This window comes from Pantherophis guttatus, chromosome 1 (genome assembly GCF_059756535.1).
Source record: "Pantherophis guttatus breed Tessera chromosome 1, ASM5975653v1, whole genome shotgun sequence".
In the NCBI taxonomy this organism is placed as follows: Eukaryota; Metazoa; Chordata; class Lepidosauria; order Squamata; family Colubridae; genus Pantherophis; species Pantherophis guttatus.
Window position 1 is genome coordinate 245,288,376 of NC_142063.1, and position 23,132 is coordinate 245,311,507.

The following is a 23,132-nucleotide window of genomic DNA, read 5'->3' on the forward strand; positions in this document are numbered from 1 at the left end:
ATTTTGATTGGCAAGTGCTTTCATTTTCAAAGGTTAACTTTGTCCTCCCCAAATTTAACTCCCTTATAAAGCACTCTCTAAAGCGAAGTCAGATGATTTTTGTTTGTGTTGTTTGACAAGAAATTATACATTATTTAAAGGCCTGGTGCTTAATATGTAACACAAGAACTACCCAGGCTTTGGTTCAATTTCTGGACAAATAATCTTTGGAAATGGGTCATAACTCAGTGGTAGAACGTATCATTCAGATGCAGAAGAGTACAAATTCAATCCCAGGCTTATCCAGTGCCTGAGAAGACCTCCTCTGGGAATTATTAAAAAGCTGTTGCTGGTCAGCATGGATGATGCTAAATTTTGGTTGGTTTCAGTATACAGGATTATCTGAGATTGCAGCAACAATTTTCAAGTTTTTACTCTCAGGACAAAAATGTTGACGAATATACAAATGTCAGGAAAAAAAATATCTTAGAAGCATTTTAGGGTTATATGAATTTGTCCTTGGCTCAAGATAATTAACCTGTGTTAAATTGAATCTCACTGTTGGGTGATTCCATAATTATGCGGGAACACACATAAAACTTCTTTTGAAGCTACACATTTAAATGGTGATAGATAATTCTGGATAAACTGTTTTTAGGGAATCATTACTTATCCTTTTACAGAGAAATCCTCAGTGAGTCTATTAGGTTTCTGATTCTTCTTCCTTGGTAACCTCCTTTTGGACTTTAAACGATGTCAATTGGCATGTTAATCCCTTTTTCTGTCATGAAAAGAGGGCAAGCATCTGCAATAAAGAGCCTCTATGGATTTCTTATTATTACAGTTCATTAGATATTCCTAATAGTGTATAATCAAGAATTATGATATTTTATAGCAAAACTGTAAATGACACTGTAGGGATTAATACTTTATCACTACTTATGATTTGTTGTTTTAATTATTTTAATATCCTATCATATTTTAAAAAAAACTTCGGCATACATCTCTAGGCTGTCTTTTCAAAAGGGAATGATCTCCTTAAGTTTAGTTTACTCATTCACAAAAGGTAGACATAAATCAGCTGGTGGATATTCAAAGCTGCAAACTGTTCCCTGGTCCAGAGAGGGTTAATTTATGGATTGTGCACAAAATACCTTAAAGTCAGTGATCTATGGCTCAAAATTTCTGAAAATATTCCTTGAAAACAAAACTCTTCCTCATTTACTATCTGTTTTGCCTAGATCCAAGTTCCCTGGTCATAAGTAAATGGAAGAAAAAGACCTTCACAATGACATCTGTCTGGGACAATACTTTTCAGCCTTCTTGGAAATAGAGAATTTGATATGGCCCATATATATATTGGTAATGCAGCTCAAGGCAGTAATGTATCAGATATTCAGTAAGTATGTGAATTATAAGATTAGTATTAAACTGCTGAAATAAATACTGCTTTATGTCTAATGATTTTACAGGAAGTTTCATCTACCTAAAGACATTTTTTTTCCCTACCATTACTTCCTATCATGGCAATATAAGTTCTACTCTAGGGGCCAATGAACTAAATCAAGACTAATGTTTTCCATTAGCAGATAGAAAGTATGTTATGTAAATAAACTCACTAGGTAAAAACCAAAGCTGGTTTAATACAGATCAGTTTCATGAGAACACACTTTTCTGTATAGTAGCAGCATTTAAGGAGTTATATCTCCTAAAATATCTCCCCATCAATGCATGTTTTGTATCATTAAAATCTGCATGGGATGTTGATCATGGCACAGTAGTTGTTGTTACTCAACACAAATTTTACAAAGCTCACTACAGTTATGGTTCTGATCTACAAGACATACTAAACATCTGTTCCATTTCTTTCTCTCCCATTTCTATTCATTGAAAATAGAAACAAATAGACTCAAATTCTTGCCAGCCTGACATGTGTATCTGCAGTTTCCCGAGTGTCATTTACACATTGGTTTATTTTTCTGCAGAAGACTTTGTTTGAAATTGAAGTTTGAAATAATTTTTAAAATTATTGGGTGTTTTAAATTTGTCTCGGCCAAATTGTTTAATTCGGTTTTATTCTGTTTTTAAATTTTGTATTTATGTGTTTTTTTCTGTGGCTGTTCACCGCCCTGAGTCCTTCGGGAGTAGGGCGGTATACAAATCCAATAAATGAAATGAAATGAAATTTTGTAGAGTTTGCAGAACTCTTATTTCCCTATGCAAACCACATGAATTCGCATGAGTTCTGCTGACCTCTTCAGTGGTAAGGTCAATGAGACCAAGCAGCGTAGGAAGACAGTTGTGTGAATTCACAGATGATCACTTAAACTCCTTCAGCTATGGGTAAGTACCCAGTTTTTTTCTTAAATGTGCTATGATTCAGATACATGGATGCATAGAATTTTCTTACCTGGAATAGGTCTGGGTCTCATGAGTTAATGAAAGAGAGAGCAGTTCTTCTAAAGGCAGCATCAAACTGGGAGCAAATATACAAGCTACAGTATGGAAGATTTATAGCCAAGCCCCTGGGACCCACCCAAACTCTGGTAGAGGAATACTTCAGAGATAGGCTGCTGCTGTTACTCTTGTTCATGTGGAGCCTAGTTATTTGACCAGCTCACGAGATTGGGGTAGTGGGAGTAGGGAAAGAAACAGATCATAAACTTCAGATAGACTCTGGAAGGCCATAAATAAATAAATAATAAATGAGTAAGTAAGTAAATAAATAAATAAATGTCCTAAGGAAAACAAATGCTGTATGTCCTGATTTTAAAAAAATGTCCTGAATGTGATAAGACCTCCAAAAAATGGAGCAGGGCTCCCAATGATCGAGAAAAATAGATAATATAATGTCTTGATCTAAGAATTAGGCAGTGCATGAACAGCCAATAATGGCAACGTTAAAGTCAAAGATGCCACCTGATGAGGCACTGATGAGGAAGTGCTGGTGATACAGACAAGCAGTGAAAAGGCCCTGGGTGTATTGGTATATTCTTTCTATCTGAAAGACCGGTGATCCTTAGTTATGGTGTGAGAGAGTCATAACAACCAACAGCAGGAGGGGGCGAAGCACAATTTCTTCAACTTCAAATTCGTATGCTGCTGTACAAAGTTTTTGCAGTTGCTTTTGCAGTTGCTGGCTGTCCAGTATATTCTCAGTTATATTGTTTAGTAATTCTGTTCTCATTCCAGCCCTGATTTCCAGTATTATTCTAGGAACAGAGCCAAACATGTCAAAGTAGAAAAATGAAAGTTTCCATAACTTTGGCTACTGACTCAGTTGCATGATGAGTCACATCTGATTCCTACTTAGCAAAACATACTGGTTTTATCTGAAAAATAACATTTCGGCTAAAAATGCTGAACCAGGACAGGGAGATGCAGATACAGAACCATCATTAGCAACTGATTGACTATGGGCCTGTTGCTGCTCTCTCCCAGCCAAACTTACCTCACAAGATTATTATAATGAAAACATTGAAAAACAGTACGTTAGCTCCAGGAAGAAAGGTAGGATATAGTTCTTTTAAATAAAAACAAACAAAATAAATAACTTGCCAAACAACAAAATGTGTTTAATTCAAATGAAATCCAATTTGACTAGTTTAACTTTGAATCTCTTAGAGCTATAGTCCATTTTTCTTCCACATCAGGTGGGCTACAGACATTTGCCCATCATTTAGATCAATAATTGCAGTTTCCCCACCATTTAGGTAGTCCTCGGCTTACGACAGCAATTAGGCCCAAAATTTATATTGTTAAGTGAGAAATTTGTTAAGTGAGTTTTGCCCCATTTTACGACTTTTCTCAACACATTTATAAGTGAATCATTGCAGTTCTTAAATTAGTAACATGGGTGTTAAATGAATCTAGTTTCCTCACTGACTTGTCAGAAGATTGCAAAAGGGGATCACATGTCTCTGGGACACTGCAACCATCATAAATGTGAGTCAATTGTCAAGCATCTGAATGTAAATCATGTGACCATGGAGATGCTGCAATGGTCGTAAGGGTGAAAAATGGTCGTAAGTCACTGTTTTCAGTGTTGTTGTAACTTCCAACGGTCACTAAATGAACTGGTGGAAGTCAAGGACTACCTGTACTTGGGTATCCATCTAGAAACATTAGTATTCAATTAGCTGTGTCTGTTCACAGAATATGTATTAGTTAGGGGTGTCCATTTTGTTTGTGTGATACCTATTTTTGCTATTCTGGAATATAAAATTAATTGCACTTAGCTTAAAAGATAAATTCAATTACTATTTCTTCATTATAGCTACGAAGAGAAATTAAGAGAGTCATACCAGCAAGATGCAGAAGAACAGAATTCTTCAGTGCCATTTATTTAGAACAGAACAAACAAGTAGACACACTAGCTTAAAATCAAAGCCTGCCAGTGCTGGGTTGTCAGAAGTAATAACTTGAGGTAATTCCAGGGGTGAAATGATCCCGGTTCGGACCGGATCGCCCGATCCGGTAGCGATGGCAGCGGGTGGTTCGGAGAACTGGTAGCAAATATCCCTGCCCCTCCCCCCCATGCCCAGCTGAGCCGCGCGATCAACAGAGGTTTTTTTTTATTATTTTTAAAAGCATTTTTTCGGCCGAAGAAGTTGTAGAAAAAATGCTTTTAAAATTTTTTTTAAAAAGCCTCTGATGATCCCGTGGCTCAGCTGGGATCATCAGAGGCTTTTAAAAGCATTTTTTTACACAACCTCTTTGGCCGAAGTAGTTGTAGAAAAAATGGTTTTAAAAGAAAAAAAAAGTTAGCCATGCCCACTCAGTCACATTACCCCCACCACCAAGCCACGCCCACAGAACCGGTAGTAACAAATTTTACATTTCACCACTGGGTAATTCTAACTATTTTGGGTTCAAATCTGCAATAGACCAGCTGTGGTTATCTTGAAAGCAAACCATAGGATGCAAGCCATATATGGAAATTATTGGCCATGAGAACCTGTCTGGTATCATGAACAATCGTTCATACAGTACGGGGTTTTTTTAATCATAAAATATAAATATATAACCCATATTACTCATAGCATCAAGATATAATTATTAGTTATCACTGAACATATAGCAATTATGAACGATTAGTTAAGGAAGTACCATTCCCCAGTGGTGGAAAACGTTTTGCATTCAAACGATTCCAGAATTACTTCCTGTTATCTCAAAGTACAACTTACAAAGATCACTGATTGAACTCTTAGAATTTCAATATCTAGGTACTGAGAGCAGGCAGCCATCAATTTTAAAGAAGATATATTTAGTCAGCTTTCCGCAACCTAACACTCTGAAGGTCTGCTAAATTTCAGCTGCCATTATCCCCAAGTCTATATAATACCGGCTGAAGAGTCTGAGAGTTTTGAGTTTTGTATTCACTCGATTGGAGAAGTGATAATTATTTAACGCTGGCTGGATCTTGCCCCAAAAAGATCGTAATATGTAGCATTCAACTATTAGAAGATTGGACAATTTTATTCTATGGAGTCCTTGGTTTATCGTATTATTTAAATTTATATACAAGCTAAGTTTATTTAGTCAGCTTTGGTTCACACTGAACAGTTACAGTCAAGGAATGTGTTATATTTCTTTTTTCCTTAAAAACTGACCACAAAAAAAATGAAGACAAGTTATATCACAGAGCATGAACTATATTACTGATTTCTGTCATTTCAAACTGAGAGTGATCAAAGATATTTCAATCGTTTCTATTAGCTGCTTCTGAGAGAGATTGCTGACTGGCACTCAAGCATTTATTGCAGGCGTAGAAGCAATCATGTTCAAATTTATTACTTTTCTCTTAATAAAAACAGCATTAAAAACTATAATGTAGAAAGCTGAATGCTCTCAAGGGGAGATTTAGCTTCTGCTTATATGCTGAATGGGTGGGAAATATATTCAAGTAAGGAGTTTAGTATTCAGAGTAAGATTGGATGAAGGAATACACACACACACACACTGGTGTTTGACAATGCTAACTCAAGTCAACTCTTGTAGCTCTTTAGAAAAAGTTATGTGAATTATCGGGAGATACATGTTGATTTTCCCTTTTAGCAGAAATATAATTATATATTCATTTTCTAATAATGTTCATATTATTATCATTTTATTTGAGCCTGAAATACAGGGTTTTAAAGTAATATATCAAAGGGTACCTTCTATCTTACTTGAAGCAGTTCCTTTTACCTCAGATTCACCAGATGCAGCTATTTTCATTGTTGTGGCTTAGTATGAATGAACATTGCAAATAACAGATCCAGGACTCACTCTCCATGAAAAATTCCCTTACTGCTGGCAGGACAAGGCCAGAGATTAATTTCCTTTTCTCTATTCTCCCACTTACGTTTCTTATTCATTATGAAACAAATGTCCCCCAAAAAAAAAAAATCTTTGGAGTTCAATTTTACCAGTTGAATCCACAGAGTCAGAAGTAGGTATTCCCAATCTCAAACCAAAGGTTCCTATTAGCTAAAAGTCAGTGAACAAGCAACTTCTGAAAGTGATTACAAAAGAAAGGTTACAAACTCTGTATTCTTAAACTCTTCTTCCAGAGTTTTAAACCGCAGCCTCTTTGTGAGGAGCAACTGTATGGAGCACTTGTGGATGATCTCAAGTCATCTCTTGTCCAGAGAGGAATTATGAAGCCAATTTATTCACTGGCTCTTCATTCTGCTATGGTCGCTGGCTACGCTTTTAATGCAGTTTAATTTAGTTTAGTTTCAGTTTTAGCTTTCAGTTCACCATTATTTCCCAGAAGTCCTTTTGTGTGTGTTCTCTGTGGATTAGTATCTGTTCTAGTTTAGAACCAGCAGCAATGACGGAGGTGAGGCAGGTTAACAATTAACAGCTCTTTATTAACAACAATAATTAACTGTGACTCTCTCTCAGTATGCTAACGACTGAGGGAGTGAGTCGATTTCCCCGAACTGACAGCTCTTTTATACTCGAGCTGTCAACGGTTTATCCAATCAGGGGGCTCCAAATTCCCGCCTGCAGAATGCCGGCAAGCGGACCAATGAACTGCGCGCTTGCTTCACGTGATCGTCGGCCGGATGCAACATTCCTTCCCTCCTGGATTGCACATGCGTAATGAGCTAGGTAAGCTGGGCATCTCCGGCTACTCCCCGACCTGTGCAGTTAAGTAGTATCAGATGATTTAGGTGGACTTAGTAGCGCAACCTCTGGAACTCCAGGAGACTGCTTGGCAATGTCGATGGGGAAACTGTTTGTCCCACTTGGCAGCATATTAGAAGGTAAGTCCGCGGTTTGATTGGTGCCGGTTTGACTGTACAGGTGTGGCTCGCTAAAGTCTTGCTCATTATCGATGGGCCCCATTATTTTAAGTGCGGGAAGAGGCATGCGTGTGATTGGATCTAGTGGAGGCAGGTGGCATCTTCTCAGTTGATCCACGTGTCGCCGCCATAGACAGCCATCTTCCAACTGAACCCGGTACGAACAGGGTCCAGTCACTTCAATTATGCAACCGGGAAGCCACCTATGGTCTCCCCCATAATTCTGAGTGTACACCCAATTGTTTTCCTGGAAGTAATGTGCCCCAGCCGAAGAGTTGAGGGGTTTTTCAGGCGAGTACTCTGGGTGCAAGCGGTCTAACACAGTTCTGAGTCTACAGCCCATCAGAAGTTCTGCGGGGCTACGGTTTGTCATAGGGCACGGCATGGTGTGCTGTGCCAACAAGTAGGTAGCCAGTTTAGCCTGCCAGTCCCCCGTACCTAATTTGATCAGCACTTCCTTAGCCAAGCGGATGGTCCATTTGGCAAGGCCGTTAGTGACTGGATGAAATGGCACAATTGTGGCATGGCAAAAGCCCTGCCTTGCCAAGTAGTATTGGAAGGTAGCTGATATCATCTGCGGGCCGTTATCTGACACCAAAACATCTGGCAGTCCCTGGGTAGCGAAGATTTTCCGTAATGCCTTAACAACAGTTTCTGAAATAGTTGAGGTCATTGAGACGGCGTCGACCCACTTCGAGTAGGTGTTTACTACAACCATAAATGAGTGTCCCTGGAAGGGCCCAGCGAAATCTATATGGACTTAGGACCAGGGGGCCTTAGGGGTCTCCCATTCCCTGTCGGCTGCTGTCGGCAGGGTGGCCATGGTCTCCTGGGATCGCTGGCAACTGGCAACCCAATCTCCAATTTCCCTGTCTATTTTCGGCCACCATAAATAGCTGCAGGCCAGGGCCTTCATACGGGCAATGTCCGGATGGCCCTCATGCAAGGTAAATAGGACCTGGAACTGCAGCTCAGCTGGAACAATGACACGTGAGCCTCAAAGTAGGCAGCCTCTCAAAACTGATATCTCATGCTGCCTGACTTTGTAGGGTTGAAATTCGGGAGCCACTTGTCCCAAAGGCCACCCCCTCTTCACCCAGTCCGCCACCTGGCGAAGGACACGATCTTTACCAGTGTACCTTGTGACATTGGAAGCCGACAACAGATACCTGGTCGTCGATGAGAAGAACAGACAATGCAGGCGCAGAGTCTTCCCCAGGTGAAGGGAGGGGGCAACAGCTTAGTGCATTGGCATGGCCCATGGCCTTACCGGGCCTATAGACCAGTTCATAATTATAGGTCGCCAGGAACACCACCCATCTCATCATTCTTGGCAACAGAATAAAAGGGGTTTGGCGATTTCCAGCCAGAATGCCCAAGAGAGGCTTGTGATCGGTGATTAGTGTAAATGAACGGCCATACAGGTAGTCATGAAATCATTTGACCCCGGCCACGGCTGCTAAAGCCTCTTTATCGATTTGCCCGTAGTTCTGCTCGGCCGACAATAAAATTCTGGAAAATAGGCAATGGGGGCTTCTGTTCCATTAGATAGCTAATGGATAGTGACTTAGGACAGCCCCTACCCTGTAGGGCGATGCGTTGCAAGCTAGAGTCAATGGGAGATCGTTGTGATATTGCATTAAGACGCTATCAGATGTGAGCAGTGCCTTGACAGCCTGGAAGGTGGCTGCTTCCTTCCTACCCCAGTGCCAAGGCGTTTGGTTGTCAAGGAGGCAGTGGAGTGGCTCCACAACTGTGGCTTTGTGAGGCAGGAACATATTATAAAAGTTCAGGATACCAACAAAGGCTTGCAGCTCCGTCCTATTTGCCAGTGCTGGAGCTCCTTGTATGGCCAGCACCTTCGAAGGTGTAGGGTGGAGACCGTCAGCATCGGCAAGATATCCGAGAAATTCAACCTGACGCGCCCCTAGCAAGCATTTATTCCTTTTCAATCGCAGTCCATTTTGCCTAAAATGGAGAAATATGGTCCGGAGCTGGCTGACAACTTCAGATTCATTGGTGGCAGAGACAAATATGTCATCAAAATAGGGGATTACCCCCAACAAGCCGCGCAATAATCTCTCCATGAGACTCTGAAATATGCCGGAGGCAACGCAAACTCCAAATTGTAGGCGGTGGCATTTGAAGGCACCACAGTGGGTCACGATTGTCTGCGCCTCCGGGGTTGTGTCGTCCACTTCGAGTTGCTGGTAGGCTTGCACCATATCAAACTTTGCGAAGATGCTGCCACGGCCCAGTGAATGAAGGAGGTGCTGGACAACTGGAACAGGATAGGGATTTGCCTGTAGCGCACGATTTATCGTTGCCTTATAATCAATGCATATTCGTATAGAGCCATCAGCCTTAATTGGAATAACAATAGGCATCTCCCAGAGCACATGGTCCACCGGTTTCAACACTCCTTGCGCCAGCAGCCTATCAATTTCTTGGTCCACTTTCGGACGGAGAGCGAAAGGAACCCTTCGTGGTTTGAGCTGCAAAGGAGTCACAGTGGGGTCCAGGTTAAAGGAGATAGGATTACCTGTATATTTCCAGAGTTCACTACTGAATACTACTGAATACATCGGAGAACTCCTGTAAGAGATCCAAGTAGTGGTCAGATGCAGTGGCGTGGATGCCTGTCACCACTAGCCCTAAAGCATCAAACCAATCTAACCCAAGCAGGCTGGGCAGCAAACCTTTCACAATGACAAGCTTAAGGCGACTGCTGAAATTTTTGTAATTTATCCTGAATCTACCACAGCCTAGAATAGGTATGTAATTACCCTGGTAATCCCAAAGCCTTAGCCGAGAGGAAGTCAACCTAATCTTAACTATTGAAAGCACCAGTTTATTCAGTGTGCTCCAAAGATGATTGACACAGAGGACCCGGTGTCAATTTCCATCTTACATGATCTATCCTTGATCAAAACTGAGAGGAAATTTTTTTTCTTCAAGTTATCACTGGCCTGCCCTATTATGGCTTCAGGCTGACCAGCCTCCCTATAAATGGTAAAACAATCCTCCTCTTTCTTGTCTGCCCTATTCCACTGTTTGTATTCTCTGGTGGGTCTCATAGGGTTGCCAGTTGCTGGTTGAGCGGCTCGACAAACCCGTGCCAGGTACCCCTTTTCCTTAGGTCTACATTCGGCATTTTTAAACCTGCAATCGGAACGGTGATGATTTCCCCCGCAGCCTATACACGGAATCTGAGGCTTTCTTTCCCTCAAAATTCCAGCTTTTATGAATATTTGTCTTAAGATGGCTTATCTCTTCCTCGTCTCCTGACAATGGGTCAGAGTCGACCTCATCTTGGTGAATAGCAGCAGCTTTATCGGCTACCGCGGGGTTAAACCCTTTCCTTATCTCTGTCACCGACTTAGTGGATAATTATGAGCCTGTAGCCTCGTCTAGGGCAGTTTGCAGGGCGACATCTGTCTTTGCTAGCAAACAGCGCTGCAAACGGATATCAGTGACCCCACAAATCAATTGATCCAACAGAATATCCTCTAGATATTCTCTAAAATCACAGTACAAGGCAGCAGCCCATAAGGCAGCCATGTGCTGGCTTATATTTTCTCCCTCTCTCTGATATCTGTGTCTAAACGCATGGCATCTGGCTACTCTCGATGGCAAAGGAGCATAATGGACTCGTAATTTAGCTACTAAGGTCTCCCAAGGCACGTCTTGCACCTTTTGTGGCGCCAATAGTGTCCGGGCTGTTTCAAACATATCATGCCCACAGATGCTGACAAACACAGCTAATCTCCTCTCACCTGGAAGCCCCTTGTAATCATTTGCGCTAGGAAACAATCGAAATGGTCCAGGAAAGAGTCCCAGTTCTCCGTTGTCTGATTGAAGGGCACAAATATAGATAGGGTGGCCATTACCAGGGGGGGGGGACGTCTGAGATAACTTCAGCAGGGCGATGTCTCATTGCTGTGGCTTAGCTCCATTGATAATTCTATGTGAGTGACTTTGTTAGACCTACCGCCTCATACAACACATCCCATCCTTCGTCGCCAGTGTTCTAGTTTAGAGCCAGAGGCAATGACGGAGGCGACGCAGGTTAACAAGTTCACAGTTCTTTATTAACAACTATTAACCACGACTCTCTCTCAGTATGCTAACGACTGAGGGAGCGAGCAGATTTCTCCGAACTGACAGCTCTTTTATACTCGAGCTGTCAGTGGCTTATCCAATCAGGGGGCTCCAAGTTCCCGCCTGAAGAATGCTGGCAGGCGGACCAATGAACTGCGCACTTGCTTCATATGATCATTGGTCGGATGCAACAGTATCATATTACAGAAAAACAGTGAAGTAGAGTTTTTTTTTCAAAGCTGTCTTTTTCATAAATTTGATAGCTTCCCAGGAGTTGTCATAAAATGGATCAAATGTTTTAGAACAGGAACCTATATCAAGTTAGCATACCTTGTACTGCACCAGACCCCCGGACCATTTAGAACAATACTGTCTACATCTGTTGCCAGCAGCTATCCAGATTCCAGACTGGAGTTTTTTCCTAGTCATCCCTAGAATGACCAATGTGGAGGATAATATTGCTGAGTCTTGCCCTTCTCTTCATTGTGGAAATTTTGATCTCTATTCAGTGGAATGTCACAGCCGATCCAGTGTGGAATGGGCGTTGGTCTTACCTGATACGCCCCTTCTCGAGTAGGCGCCCACGGCAGTCAGACTGGGTGTCGACATGTCAGCTATCCTATAGGACCGAGTCTACTGGAACTTTAAGCCCGCCTCTTCCTGCTTCCTTCCAGTTTGGAGGCGAGGTCGACCAGCAGACTGTGGTGTCTGTAGCAAAAATAAACAGAGAAGTGAGAAAGAACCCCACCCCTCCCAACCTTGAATCAGGTACGGCCAGAACGGGTGGGGCTGACTGCCGTGGGCGCCTACTCGAGAAGGGGCGTATCAGGTAAGACCAACGCCCATTCTCCGAAGATGGCGCCCACGGCAGTCAGACTGGGACATACCAAAGCCTGGTGTCTCCTAGGGAGGGAGAGGCCGGACCTGTTGCAGAACCCGTCTGCCGAAGGCCGCGTCCGCCGAAGCGTATGTATCCAAGCGATAATGCCGGATGAAAGGGGTCACCGATGACCATGTTGCGGCGCGACAGACTTCCTCCGGAGGAGCTTGGGTGGCCCAGGCTGCGGAGGTGGAAGCGCTCCTTGTAGAATGCGCAGTAATGTTGCGAGGAGGCGGAAGGGAATGCGCCTCATAGGCCGAAGCTATCGTGGCCCTGAGCCACCTGCCTATAGTTACAGATGAGGCTCGGGATCCCATAGACGAAGGCTGAAATGATAGGAACAGTGCTTCAGTTCTTCGGAAAGGAGCCGTCCTGGTCACGTAAATCTTAAGAGCTCTGCGCACGTCTAGTTTATGCCAGACTTGCTCTTGTCCGCACCGAGGCGAAGGACAAAAATTTGGTAGCGAAAGTTCCTGAGCCCTGTGGAAGATGGAATTAATTTTTGGGACGAATGCGGGGTCCAGTCGGAGCACCACCCTGTCCGTATGAAAGATGCAGAGGTCCGACCGTACCGACAGGGCTGCGAGCTCAGAAATCCGCCGAGCGGAGGTGATAGCAACCAAAAACGAGACCTTGAAAGACAGGTATTTCAGGCTGACCTCTCGTAGCGGTTCGAACGGCGGACCCGTGAGAGCCGTTAAGACCTTATTCAAATCCCAGGTCGGGAACCGATGGACCGTGGGAGGTCGAAGGTTGGTGGCGCCTCTCAAGAATGACTTGATGAGTGGATCCTTAGCTAGGGAGCTATTGGCTCCACACCACAGAATGGATGACAGAGCTGCCACCTGACGTCGGAGTGTATTGGGTGCGAGGCCAGCCACGAAACCATCATGCAGAAAGTCCAAAAGATGGGTAACGGAGACCTCCGTTGGAAGTAAGGACCGTCTAAGACACCAGTCAGAGAAAACTCTCCAAGTAGAATCGTAGATACGGCGCGTAGAAGGTCTCCGAGCCGCCTGTATGATGTCGATGGCCCCTGGAGAGACGGAGGCCCCTGTCAGGAGGATCCACTCAGCCGCCAGACGGTCAGTTGGTAAGACCGAGGGTCCGGATGGCGGATTGGGCCTTGTAGGAGGGATATCCGATCGTCCGGGATCCGCCACGGGGGAGCGACTGACAGGGACCTCAGGTCGGAGAACCATGGGCGGCGAGGCCAGTGAGGAGCCAGCAAGAGGACCTCCGCTTTTTCCGACAAAATTTTCCGCACGACCCTGGGGATGAGGGGCAGGGGGGGAAAGGCATAGAGCAGCTGTCCGGAGGGCCAGGGGCTGCGTAGAGCGTCCACCGCCTCCGCTCCCGGAGCGGGGTAGCGAGAGAAGAAGCGGGGGAGCTGATGGTTGCTGGCTGAGGCAAAGAGGTCTACCGAGGGAGTGCCAAAGCGGGAGGAGAGGTCTTTGAATATCTCGGGATGAAGGCTCCACTCGGCTGGGTCGATGATGTGTCGGCTGAGAGAATCTGCACAGATGTTCGCCGTCCCTGAAATGTGTTCCGCTTGAAGTGACGCCAGGTGAAGTTCCGCCCAGAGGCCCAGACGGAGGGATTCCTTCATCAAGGAACGAGAGCGGGTTCCGCCTTGTTTGTTCACATGAGCCTTGGCCGAGACGTTGTCCGTCAGAATGAGGACATCCCGGCCAAGGACATGAGGTTCGAAACTCAGGAGGGCCAGATAGATGGCTCGCAACTCCAGAAGGTTGATGTTGAGGGCCCGCTCTGGAGGGGACCAAAGTCCCTGGGACAGAAGGCTCTCCAGATGGGCGCCCCAGCCCGACAGACTGGCATCTGTGGTGATGATGACTCTGGTGGCCTCCCCGAAGAAAGAGCCCCGGGATATGGCTGGCGACGTCCACCAACTGAGAGAGTCTATCACTGCTGGAGGGAGAACCACCCTGGAAGCCGACGTACTGCGGAACGTCCGTTGGTAAGGCAGCAAGAACCATTGGAGTTCCCGGCTGTGGAGGCGAGACCACGGCACAATGCCGTAAGAGGACACCATCTTACCTAGTAGGGTGGAGAGACCTAGAAGGGAGGCGGAGCCCCGCCTCCCGAAAGAGGACGCCATGTCTGAGAGACTAGATTGGCGGTCCTGAGACAAGGAGACCTGTAGATTGGTGGAATTGATAATAGCTCCTAGATGTTGAAGGCACATGGTAGGTGTCAAATGGCTTTTAGCCCAATTGACTGAAAAACCGTGCCGTTGCAGGAGAGACACAACCATGGAAATGTCCCGTTGCGCCTGCAACTGTGTCTGGGACAGGATGAGAATATCATCCAAATAAAAGAGCGCCCGTATGGGAATGGAAGAGACGTGGGCCATAAGGGCCGCCATAATCTTTGTGAACACCCTGGGGGCAGATGAGAGCCCGAAGGGAAGGGCAGCATACTGAAAATGTTGCCCGTTATAAGAAAAACGTAGAAATTTACGGTGGGAGGGAAGGATGGGGATGTGGAGGTAGGCCTCAGTTAAGTCTATGGAAGACATGAAGTCCCCCTGACGAATGCAGAGCAGGATGGTATGCAGCGACTGCATTTTAAACCGACGATAGACTATGTGTCGGTTGAGGGACTTTAAGTCTAGAATGGCCCTCCAACCCCCCGAGGCCTTGGGGACCAAAAACAATCGGGAATAAAAACCAAACCCCTTTTGAGAAACAGGGACAGGCTGAATGGCCTTAATAGATAATAAATGATGGATGGCTTCCTCCACCCTAGCCCGTTTAACTGGGTCTAGGGAAACGGGACAACGAAGGTAGTGTCTCGGGGGAATGGACCGGAATTCGAGAGGGAGGCCAAACCTGATGGTGTCCTTTACCCAAGAGTCGGAAACCGACAAATCCCATTGATCGGCGAAAAAGGTTAGACGACCGCCGATCAGGGAATCAGTTACTGGATTAGCGGGACCGTCGGTAAGGGCGACCCCTCCCACCTCGAAATGGCCTCTTGAGGGGAAACCGGGATCCCTGTCTGACCTGGTTGTCGTTCTGCTGAGCACCCCTGAGGGGGAAGGATCGTTGATGGCGATGCTGAGGGTAGGTAGAATCGAGGCCTCGAAAGGAGGAGGAACGAAAGGATCCCTGCGGGCGATATTCTGACCGGCGAGACAGAGCGGGTAGGATCTTCCGATGGTCCTTAGTCTCGATGAGTAATGGGTCCAGTTGTTCTCCGAATAATTTAGCGCCACTGTAAGGAGAAGAAGCCAGGCGCCATTTATTTCTAGCATCGGCTTGCCAATTCCGCAGCCAGAGGAGACGGCGTGAGGTTACAGAGGAGCCAATGGCCTTGGCTGAGAATCGGGCCGCGTTCAACGTGGCATCAGCGGAAAATTCCACCGCAGCCAAGATCTTAGTAATGTCCTGATGTGTGCGCTGGTCAGATGATGGTATGCGCTGCTGCAGCTGGCGCAGCCATAGTATAGAGGCCCGGCTAAAAAAAGATGCTGCAGATGAGGCCTGCACAGACCAGGCTGATGCCTGATGGGCCTTGATGAGGGTCCGCTCTGCCTTCTTGTCCTCCGGTTTCAAATGTTCCTCAGAAGGCCCAGTAAGAGGGGAAGAAGAGACTAGGGCCACCACAGGAGAGTCTACCGAGGGAACCTGAAGCAGGGAAGAGAATTCTGTGGCTAAATTGTAAAACCTTCTGTCCAGGTTGTTCGGGATTGGCCCAGAACTGGGTGAAGACCACTGTCGCTTCAAGACATCCGAAAATAATTTCGGGGCTGGAACTATCTCCGAATGGACAGGAGGTTCTTGAAACAAGGCCGAAGTAGCATCCGGTTGAGAAGTTGAGTCACCAGAAGAGGTGGGTCTGTCGCCCAATCCGGTGATCGTCTTAGCTTTAAACAAAAGAGAACGAAACATGTGGGGCTTGAAAAGACCCACAAAGGCCGGCTGGTCAGGCTCCAGCCCCTCGTCTTCTGAAAGATCTTGCTCCGGAAGAGCCTCCTCTTCAGATAAGGAGTCCTGACTAGCAGAGTCCTGGCCATAATCATCAGCCATGGTTTCCTCATGGTATGGACGAGAGCGGGAGCGCGATCGGCGGCCAGGCCGGGCTGAGGCAGATTGTTGTTGTAGACCCTGCGCTATTCCCTGACGAATCGCCTCCGAAATAAGATCTGCTAGAGAAGGTTGTAAATCAGTGGGAACCTGGGCACATTGAAGGAGCCCTGGACCCAAAGAGGATTGTACTGGAGGGACCGAGGACTGTTGAGCCGGGGGTTCTGTGATAGTGGCATCCAACGGAAAAACAGAAGCCACGTCAGTCACACAGCTGGGGTCTCCCCGTGAAGAGCGGTCAGGCGACAAAGAAGGAGCAGGGTCCGCCCGGTCTGGTGGAGCAGCAGCAGGAGGGCCTGATGGTAATTGCCTAGGATCCTGCAATGCCTTGGAATGGGCTCTCTCGAATGCCTTTTCCATTGCTTTATGGCGCCGGCTCTCATCCCTGGATAGAGAAGAGCCCTTGGAGGAATGGGAACGTTTGGTAGAAGAAGACCTTTCAGTTCCCCTATGGCTGGAAGAAGGGCCCTCCCCAGGATCCATCTCAACATGGCGCTTCTTGCTCTGCGCCTTGGTGCGGTTTGACTTTGAGCCTGAGACATCCGCCATTTTGAACCTACTGAAGGCGCCAAATTAATTAGATATCGAGGTGGAAGCGATCTGCCTGAAGCCTGCTAGCCGTTCGGCTTTAAACGGGTGCGAAATTGGCACGGCAGGTAATTAGCGCCGATCAGCTGTAGACCGGGTCTTGATGATCGCAGGAGGGCGGGAAGAATAGAGCCAAAGCGCGGCGGAGCGAGACGGAGCAGGCTCGTGCGCGCCGAAAAGAAACTGACAGCCGGCAAGGTCTCGTCAATTAGTAGCCGCCTGAGAGCACGGGAAACGGGTTGAAGCGCGGCGGAGCTAGGGAGAGCCGGCTCGTGCGCGCCGAAGACAAACCTGATAGCCGGCAGTCCCTCGGTGGTCAGAGGTCGCCTGGGAGCGCGAAAGGCAGGGCGAAGCGCGGCGGAGCTAGTCAGAGCAGGCTCGTGCGCGCTAAATCCAGGAAACTGTCAGCCGACAGTTCCCGCCGCTGCGCGGCCCTCAGCGGACCGGGATCCGTCCCTTCTCGCTGGGAACGAATTTGTTCTCCGAAAACCAGTTGAATAATAAGAAATCCACAAATAAACAAGTTCAGAGATTCAAATTTGATAAGAAAACGCTACAGACACTGCTGTCCTGATAGAGACCGAGTCGAAAAACTGGAAGGAAGCAGGAAGAGGCGGGCTTAAAGTTCCAGTAGACTCGGTCCTATAGGATAGCTGACATGTCGACACCCAGTCTGACTGCCGTGGGCGCCATCTTCGGAGAATATCTTCTACAATAAAATGAAATAGCTAGACATATCTGCATTTTGGAGCTTGCTAGACATTCATATTCTCAACAGTGAGCTTTCCCTTCAGATAGCATGATATATGTTTGCATTATTTACATATGTAACTGCATGTTTGCTTTAAGGGAACTGTGTATTTTGTGCTGGACACACATTTCTTTTGTTAAAACCAGGACCACCAGATCTGGGCTGCAAAATCTTGTAAATGGTTTCCTGTATCTCTTTGCTGGCATCTCATGGTAATCGAGATTTGTATAGTCTGGATCTCTAAAATATTCTCACATTCATATTGGCCAAGGTTCTCATCACAAAGCAATCTGGGCACTAGGATTGCCAAAATAGGTAATTTAGTATACTGGGTTTTTCCCTCTTTTCCTTGTCACTTCTCTTCCAGCTGGCACTCTATGTTTAATAATACTGTATGTGAATGTATTCATTTATAAATTAGGGTGTCATTTTGTTATCGTATTACAAATGTACAGAAACCAATACTACAACTTTTAAGGGGTTTTGTTCTTTATGAGTTTAATGAGCAGGGGGAAAAAAAGAAAAAATGCATTAGAAATCCCTCTGAGCAATCAGAGATGTTGAAACATACTAGTTTGGATCCAACAAGGTCCCAGCAGTAGCAGCAGTCATCTGCTGATATAGCGGTAGTTCAATTCTCCCCCACTGATGATACATCTGTAGCTGATTCACACAGAATCTAACACTATTCCATATGGTACCAAGGTCTATCAGGAACACTTCTTCAAAGGATGCAGAGACAGTAACAAGAAGGTGTTGAAAAAGCTTTTTTTTTTTTTTTTTTGCAAACAAAATACCATTAAATTGCCAAATGAGTCTCTCTCTCTCTCTTATGATCTGAAGCTCAATGGTACTACTAACTGATGAAAAATTATTTCTGGCATAAGCTTCAACTGCAACAATATACTTCTTTTCAAGCGTTAATTCTATTTTCGGTGTACATTGCATTTGGCTTCTTGTTCACCTTAGTATCTTATAAGTGATTTTAGATCATGATTTCATTCTTCACAGTACGCCCCAAATATTTTTTTTCCCCGGGATCAAAGGGTTTGGTTGTACTAACAATTAAAAATGGTTACGACTTACATATCTAAATAATGGAATTTGAGATAAAATGTATTATTGACCCAAGATGTGCCAGTATGCTATGGTAATTATAATTATATCTGTATATTGATTGTATTATGTCTTCAGCATACTTTCATCCCTAAGACATGGAACAACTAAATTCATCAGTGAATTTGTGAAACATAAGATTATTCATTTCAAAATAGAAGTAAACATCAAGTAAAATTTGCCTGAATTTATTATGAAGTTTATAATATTGCAGTAGAAATTAAAATGTGTTTTCAATATGATGCATAACAAACAACAGAAATATATTGCTAACGCTATGATGAAAACTGCAGTGCAATTTAGCTAAATGGAGCGCTTAAAATCTAATGTTTATTTCATGGGATTAATTTTGGAAGAAACCACAATTCAATCTTAAGAGATAATTATTAATCAAAATTAGTTAGAATTAAAGTACAATAAACTGCTAATATAGATGTAGTCATTCTCTCAGGAACTCTAAGATCAGTAAAGCAACATTTGGATATCAGAATGGTTACAAACATAATATAAACCCTCCAGAAGATGAGATCTATTCTTCTTTGTTGAGATCTTCAATAACATAAGAAGCTTTTATTTTAAAAAATTGACATAAGATGTTCTACTGAGCCTCCAAAGCTCACAAAATATTGTTTATCTCCATGCAGGCAGAAGAATATGAGAAGTAGTCAATATTGATGGGCTTCCTGAAATTTCACCCAAAATGGCCTGCAATAGCTATGAATAGCTATGCTTTGTCCATAGAAGAGGGCATTGAAATTCTGTTTTTTATTTGAAAAAAATCTATTAAAAGCCTCTGTAAATTCAGTCTCTGTTTGAATTTTAAATTACAAATCTTATTTCTCTGGTGAGCCTATGCAGCATGCCTGTTGCTAGCATTCTCTGCTCAGGATACAATGGTGTAGCAGTTAAGGCAGTATACTAGAGACTGGAAAACTGTGAGTTCGCATTCTACCCTAGACACCCAGTTGGGTGATCCTTGGGCCAGTCTCTTTCTCCTTCTCTCAGCTCTAGGAATAAGACAAGAGGAAAATTCTTCTGAAAATCTTGCCAAGAAAATTGCATAAACTTCTCCAAGCAGGAGTCAAGACAAACTCAAAAGTGTCCCTCTCCAGCTCATAGGAAATTCCTAACAAAAAAATATAATTTGGATTTATGGTTTTGTTCCTTTTCTACAATAAATGATAAAAAGAGATCTTAGAGATTTAGAATATCCCTCATGAAAAATACATCCGATTAATTGGATTGTGTTATGCATTTGTACATGAGTGAGAATAATTGGTTTAATTAAAAATAATATTTGTTTCTTTTCTTTTGCTTCCAGTCACTGATACCATATTTAGTTTTAAAATTAATGGCAAAATACAGCAAGATGCTAAAGATGCAATTATTGCTTTTTTATTTCTGAACATTTAACTTCACAATCAAATTTACTTATTATTAAACCGAGTTGGCCATATATTACAGATTTTTAAATTGACATGGCCATTTATGATACATCAGTATTTTCTACTAGCTTCGCTCATAATGGAATTTTTGGCTAGACCTGCCACATGAACATTACATTCAAGCATCATGGCAAGCCAAAATTCCCCTCCTACCAATCAGCATTGCCAGAAAACCACAGATGGCCGTATGTAAGATTTGCTAGCTTATCATACAAACCAGAGTGCTCCATTTGGAACAAGCCAGAGGAAAAAAAGCTATGCAAGAGATCAGAACAATGTCTTTCAAACACAACCATGTCTATATCCAAAGTATCTTCACAAACAGAATACCCTTTCTGTGGATACAGCTGATACTGTTGTCTTTAAAATCAGAAACTTCTCAACGCTGCCAGTTTGCTTTACAAATGAAATGGTTTATTGGATTCTGTGCAGAAGGAAGCGCTGTTTGCATAAATCAATGCTATTTATGTAAACAAACAGTTTATTTGTAAGCAACATATTTATGCCTTTAGAAATATGTAAAGTTAGCATATGGAAATTCATCCACTCTATAAGTAGTACATCTGTGTAATTGGTTATTTTTAAACAACTAATGCCTAACAAAACAATACTGCCTCATATTGATCAGTTGAAGCTATATATATGAAATGCTATGTTCCATACAACATTTTTATTTTATTATCCAGTTTTAAAGTGTTCAACTCACTTTGAATGCAAGTCACCTGAGTGGAAAGCACTCCATTTGAGTTTGAAACAGTTCTGTCAAGTTTATAACAACTATTCCGATCATTTTGCAAATGATTCAGATTTTGAATGCAATGTGATTTCAAAACTTTGTATATATCCCTACACAACAAACTACCACGTTGGTAAATAGTTGTATTTGTTATATATTGATCTCTCGACTCAGAATTTATATCTAATCTACACCTATTTAAGAATGAGCAAGCTTAACTAATAAACAGAGATACTAAGATAGTGAAATAAAACATGCAATAAAAACTAAAATCCATCAGACATGGGTTTTCTTCTGAAACATCCCACTGTTCTGCTTCAGAATACTCTCAACTATCAGATACCTTATCATTGAGTAAACTATATATTTTCTCAAGAGATAATGAATTTGACAGCCCTGTTTACATTCTGAAATTGCACGTTAATTTAGCTGTTACCCAGTGGACAATGAAAAGACAAGAAAATAGAATTCCAGAACTGAAAACAGTAATTTTAGTTAGACCAAAAAAGTTTGAAATTGTCACTTTCTAAACATGATCTTCATATGTTACTATGAAAAGGGTATGTGCATGGCAAGAGTTGAGAAAAGTCATAACATGACTTAAAATTGCAGATACAATCTGTTTGCGTGGAACAACGGCATGCAATTTATAACTGACATTTCAATAGATTCACTCAACAGTGATATATTTATATAGTATTATTGCAAAAAGGTACATTGTGACAAGATTAGCAACATTCTTAAAGTAATGATTATTTAAGTATCAAAGTGTTACCTAAGGCAATTACGATGCACTCTTTTAAGATCTACTGGGAAAGATCTGAAGGGAAAATAATTGACTTCGCTAATTTTACCCTTGATAATTATAAAATAGCTCTACATTTCATTATAAGCCAAAATTTTCACATGTAATTGTCAGCCTTGATAGAAACAAGATAAATGCTTTGCAGAAAAGCTCTGACAATTAGCTATAAGATCATGATACAATTAATTTTGGACTTATAGTGCAAAGTAACACTAGGAATCTAAGATACATATATTATACTATTTGCTTCAATAATCAATAAACAAATCTGTGCCTATTTGCTCTCTGTAGATTCTCATGGCTAGCATTACTACTGTAATGAATTCATAACTCATTTAAATTTATTTGTTATCCTAGTTAACAGATTGCAAAATATAGGGATCGCAAGTGGTACAGTAAGAATTAAAAGTTGAGAAAACTGCACAAAGCAGAACTTTCATGAATTTATCCTGCAAGTTTTCTCCAAGTACCGTAAACAAAGCAGCCTATAGTCTTTAAGATACACATATTTTATTAAAATGACAGCAGTCAGACACTGATTAACAGCCATTTTAAAGGTAAATTACAATGTGAGCAATTCATAATGAACAAAAAATGATAAGATGTATTCTTTGCCCCCATGTGCAGATTCTGTTTTTCTATTATCTGTTTATACAGGTAGTCCTAACTTACGACCACAATTGAGCCCAAAATTTATATTGCTAAGTAAGAAATTTGTTAAGTGAGTTTTGCCCTATTTTATGATTTTTCTTGCCACATTTCTTAAGTGAATTGTTAAATTAGTAACATGGTTGTTAAGTGAATCTGGTTTCCCCATTGATTTTGCTTGTCAGTTGATCACATGATCCCTGGACTCTGCAACTGTCATAAAATTGAGTCAGTTGCCAAGCATACGAATGTAAATCGTATAACCATGAAGATGCTGCAACAGTCATAAGTGTGAAAAATGGTCTAAGTCAGCAGTCACCAACTGGTGGTCCGTGGACCACTGGTGGTCCATGAGAAAATTTTGGTGGTCCGCAGAAAAATTATTTGCATTTTTTATATTACACTAAATCAGGGGTCCTCAAACTACAGCCCCTGGGCCGGATGCATGCAATGAACGTTTGTGTTGCTGCAGAGTCTTGTCAGGGTCTTTCTGTATGTGTCAGAGGGGGACAGAAATTCCGACTTGGGGTCTGCTTCAGCCCTCTGGTACAGGGCTTTGGGTGAAGGCTGGATGGAAGCACTGCTGGTGGTGAAGAGCCGGAGGGCCTCGTTCCAGTGGGACTGCATCATGGCATGGAACTGGCTGACTATCTCAGCCAGCTGAGCCTCCAGGCGCCAG

At 43.3% G+C, this 23,132-nt stretch overlaps 2 protein-coding genes across 3 annotated transcripts in view; both read right to left on the reverse strand.

The window, feature by feature from the left end:
• PDSS2 (decaprenyl diphosphate synthase subunit 2) overlaps positions 1–23,132 on the reverse strand; it is an 89,424-nt gene that overhangs the window by 26,806 nt on the left and 39,486 nt on the right. The window lies entirely within an intron of this gene.
• On the reverse strand, positions 14,892–17,393 carry LOC148116815 (uncharacterized). The gene has a single exon (XM_087882623.1). The coding sequence runs from the start codon at positions 16,911–16,913 to the stop codon at positions 15,204–15,206; it is 1,710 nt and encodes a 569-aa protein (XP_087738749.1). The 5' UTR covers positions 16,914–17,393; the 3' UTR covers positions 14,892–15,203.

Bases quoted from the DNA above. Each gene is read 5' to 3' on its own strand.
- LOC148116815 (XM_087882623.1), bottom strand. From the start codon at position 16,913: ATGGCGGATGTCTCAGGCTCAAAGTCAAACCGCACCAAGGCGCAGAGC.